Source organism: Dendrobium catenatum, unplaced genomic scaffold (assembly GCF_001605985.2).
Source record: "Dendrobium catenatum unplaced genomic scaffold, ASM160598v2 fragScaff_scaffold_920, whole genome shotgun sequence".
In the NCBI taxonomy this organism is placed as follows: Eukaryota; Viridiplantae; Streptophyta; class Magnoliopsida; order Asparagales; family Orchidaceae; genus Dendrobium; species Dendrobium catenatum.
Genome location: NW_021319382.1, coordinates 2,758,333 through 2,762,055, shown reverse-complemented (window position 1 = coordinate 2,762,055; position 3,723 = coordinate 2,758,333). Strand labels below are relative to the sequence as shown.

General features: G+C 31.6%; 1 protein-coding gene across 1 annotated transcript; it reads right to left on the bottom strand.

Moving 5' to 3' along the window:
* Window positions 1–279: 279 nt before the first annotated feature.
* Window positions 280–2,692, bottom strand: LOC110113296 (ankyrin repeat-containing protein P16F5.05c). The gene is made up of 4 exons (XM_020845811.2): window positions 2,580–2,692; window positions 967–1,035; window positions 841–890; window positions 280–560 (listed from the first exon to the last, which is right to left on the bottom strand). The coding sequence occupies exons 1-4, from the start codon at window positions 2,634–2,636 to the stop codon at window positions 449–451; spliced, it is 288 nt and encodes a 95-aa protein (XP_020701470.1). The 5' UTR covers window positions 2,637–2,692; the 3' UTR covers window positions 280–448.
* Between the last annotated feature and the right edge of the window lie 1,031 nt (window positions 2,693–3,723).

Sequence of the window (3,723 nt, the reverse complement as noted above, 5' to 3'; positions counted from 1 at the left end):
TGTAACACTTAACATAAATTTCTATTTATTTTATTTCATGGTAAAGTGTTTTTAAAGATAACCATCATCAACGGCCACCACCATCATCAACTGCTGTCACCACCGCCACCGCCACCAACAATGATGATGGCGGCGGCCGTCGTCACCAGCCAATGACCACCGTTCTCCCTATTTAAACTAATTTCTTTGATATTAGATAAACAAATTAATATATTTTAAAGCATCAAATGTATTTTATTTCTTGATAAAATATAAATAAATAATATAACTGATCCCAAATGCCTACAAATATCAGGAGACAACTTGATTCAGATTTCCACTGCATTGATAGATGTTCTTCTAAAATTTTTCCATAGTTTTTTGAATTTCGTTTGCAAATAAATACATCACATGCAATTCAAACACAAAGCCTGTTTGAAAGCTTACCGCAGCATGGAATCACTGTGTACTAATTAACACTAACTCCCTGTAGTTCAGCCTGAGCTACTGCAGCACTGACTGCATCAACAACCTGCATCTCCCCCCTAGCAACAGCTTCATCCATTGGGGTGCGCTCATAGCTATTAAGCATAACAATAAAGGGAATAAAAATGGGAAAAAGAGAAACTAGGTAATGTCATCCAAAGGAGAAATTATTACGTGCGGTCATCGGATGTCATTTAGAGGCGAATCAGGATGCGCCACATCACCATTTGTTATGTACCGATTCCGTGTACCGGGGTGACATGACGCATCTTGATTCGCCTTTGGACCGTTCGGTGACCGCATGTAGTAATTTCTGGATCTAAAGTGGAGATCTCAAAAAGTTCAAAATATGATGGTGAGAAATTATAAACATACCTATTTAGCAAACTTACAGTAGCTCCAGCCAGAATCAAAGCCTTTACCACCTGAACATTAGGTGTTCCTTCAGAATAATTTCATAAAGCTTTTATGATGCTCAATCTGCAGAAGAAAGGGTATCACCTCTTTTTTCCCGTTGAGACAAGCCCAATGAAGAGGAGTATTCTTCTCATTGTTTGAAGCATTTACATCCTGCATTGAACGTGAAACTGAAGCAAAGTTAGAATAAACCATTATTTGGGTGAGGATGACTCAATATAGATTGCCCGACTTTACTTCCAATTCATTGGAATGCATAAACAAGCCTTCACTAAGGCTTCGATTGCAACGGCTTTCTTACTCCTTAAAGTAGCATTCTGTTACAGAACAATTAAGTTTTTACTAAAAAATTCTTTAAGAAGCAATAAGAAAGTCATCCTACATGAAGCCTAAATCATCATCATTGTCATTAACCTTATCCCAACTATTTATGATTGGTATTATGAATCCTAATTTTTCTTTTTTGTTTTTTCTGGTGGGCATTGTCAAAGGAGTCGAATATATTCTTCTCAAATCATTTTAAATAGCGCATATCTTTAGAATCTTAGAGCTAATTATTTTCTTTCCTAATCTGCTTACACTAATTTTATTAACTCGTCTACTAAGTGTATCAATTATGTTGCATTTTCTCAAATCATTACAAATGTTCCAAAAACTACAATCTATTTTTAAACACATTTTCATAAGATATAATCATTACTTAATTTAATTTTTTTCATATATATTCATTTTAATATTCTTATTTTTTTTCTTCAAACTCAACTTACATATCAATGCCTTTTTTACAGACGAAATTTGGATTCATACAATATTGACAGCCAAATTGCAATTTTAAAAAATGTATCTTTAAGCATAAATAATATCCTCTTATCATATAAAACTGCCAATGCACTTATATTTTAATCATTTAGCCTTACCTATAGAAGTCATATGCTCAGTTATACTTTTATTTTTTTATATAATAGATCCAAAACACTTGAAACTATTATACTTAGGCATCATACCATCTTCTAATAATATTGAATCATAATTATTAACATTATGCCTACTAAAATTGCATATCAATACTAAACAAGTATTATACTAATTGCTGGAGTATTTGTTTGGTTTGAAAGAGATGACATCTTAAAATAAAAGCATATGAACTTGGTAGAACCCATGTTAAATTGGATATCATAAAAAATCACAATAATAAAATTGCTCGGGTGTGGCCTCATGTTTTGCATGGTGACATTGCCCAAAAATCAACATTAAAAGTAAAGAAAATTTTATTATTAATTGCTAAGGTCAATTGTCCATTTATTTAAAGGAAATTAGGCTTCGTTTAGGATGGCTTTCTTTCTGCTTCTTAAAGTAGCTTTTAAGTACAGATTAAAAAAAAAATTTGTACTTAAAAGCTGCTTTAAGCAGCAGTAAGAAAGCTTAATTTTTGTACTTAAAAGTTGCTTTAAGAAGCAGTAAGAAAGCCGTCCCAAATGAAACCTTAGCATGTTGATGAGTTTCAGGGTACTGAAAGATCTACTGTTTTTTATGTTGATACAAAGGATGTAGGCATATAAATTCTGTAATATTTTAGTAAGTTGGGCCTTGATAAATGCTTCAACAAAAGTAAAAAAAAAAACTTAATGAATGACATGTCATAATAAATATAAATTTCAGCAAGTGAAGAATGGGCTACCGTATTATTGCCTCCTTACCACTCCATTGCGGATAAGATACTCCACAATATCAACGTGCCCATTAGCAGCAGCCATGTGAAGTGCTGAAGAAGAGGGTAGTTGAAAAAATGCATCATAATTTGTAAAAGCTTACAGCGTAAATATATTTAACTAATAAATAAACTGCTATTCAGGACCAATCTCCATTAAAATAAACAACAAGCTGGTTTTCAGAAAATAAATGTCATCACACAAGGATCAAGAAATGTGCCTGTCCAAGGTTCGGATTGCAAATGAGGATCTTTAAATTCTCCCAGTTACATTTGAAACTAGCTACAGTATACTATGGTAACAAGAAATGTCCTACAATATGATGAAAGCATAAAATTCACAAAACTTTTTGAAAGGATTCGAAGTTTCCAACCTTAGATGACAATAATAGAGATCTAAGTCAACGTCACTCAACTAAATGGCCGATGGTCAAAGTGGTTAAAATTCACAGAATACATAGAATGGGAATACTTACAGATACATTCAAGGGAAGTTAATTTTCAACATCAAGCTTTCTAGTGGAAAATGGGATCACGAAGAGATTGGCACGACAATGCATATAGCACTAGAGCTATCATAAGTTCATATTCTGAAATTTTCTAGGATGTTCAATACTATTAATAAAGGACATTCAGTGCTCATGACTTTCTTGTTCACACAGATTTAAAGTCACAATTGGAACCCACGGAGCCATTGACAGTATATTTATTAAATATTGTTATTCTGAATAAAGATATTTTGACATCCAAATGCTTGCTTTTTATCTATATTATACTTCTTCTATGATAATAATTCGAGTAAAGGCTAAAAATAGTCCTCTGACTATAAATAAATGTCCAATTTAACCTCAGAATTTCGTATTGCCCTATTTTAGTCTCTCGACTATTAGAAAATGATTCAATTTATTCCTAGAGCTTAAAATAAGAGTTAAAGTTAATTCCAAAGTTAAATATAAAAATTGTTTTAGGTATTACAAAGAAATATGAGATTACATTATTCTATTTTATCATTTAATAAATTATAGTATATAGTTAATCTAACAAATAATAAGGGTGAATAAACAGTGAAAAAAATTAATATTTTTTAAAGCAAAATCTAACATTGCTCTTATTTATCATATTTTAATATAAAT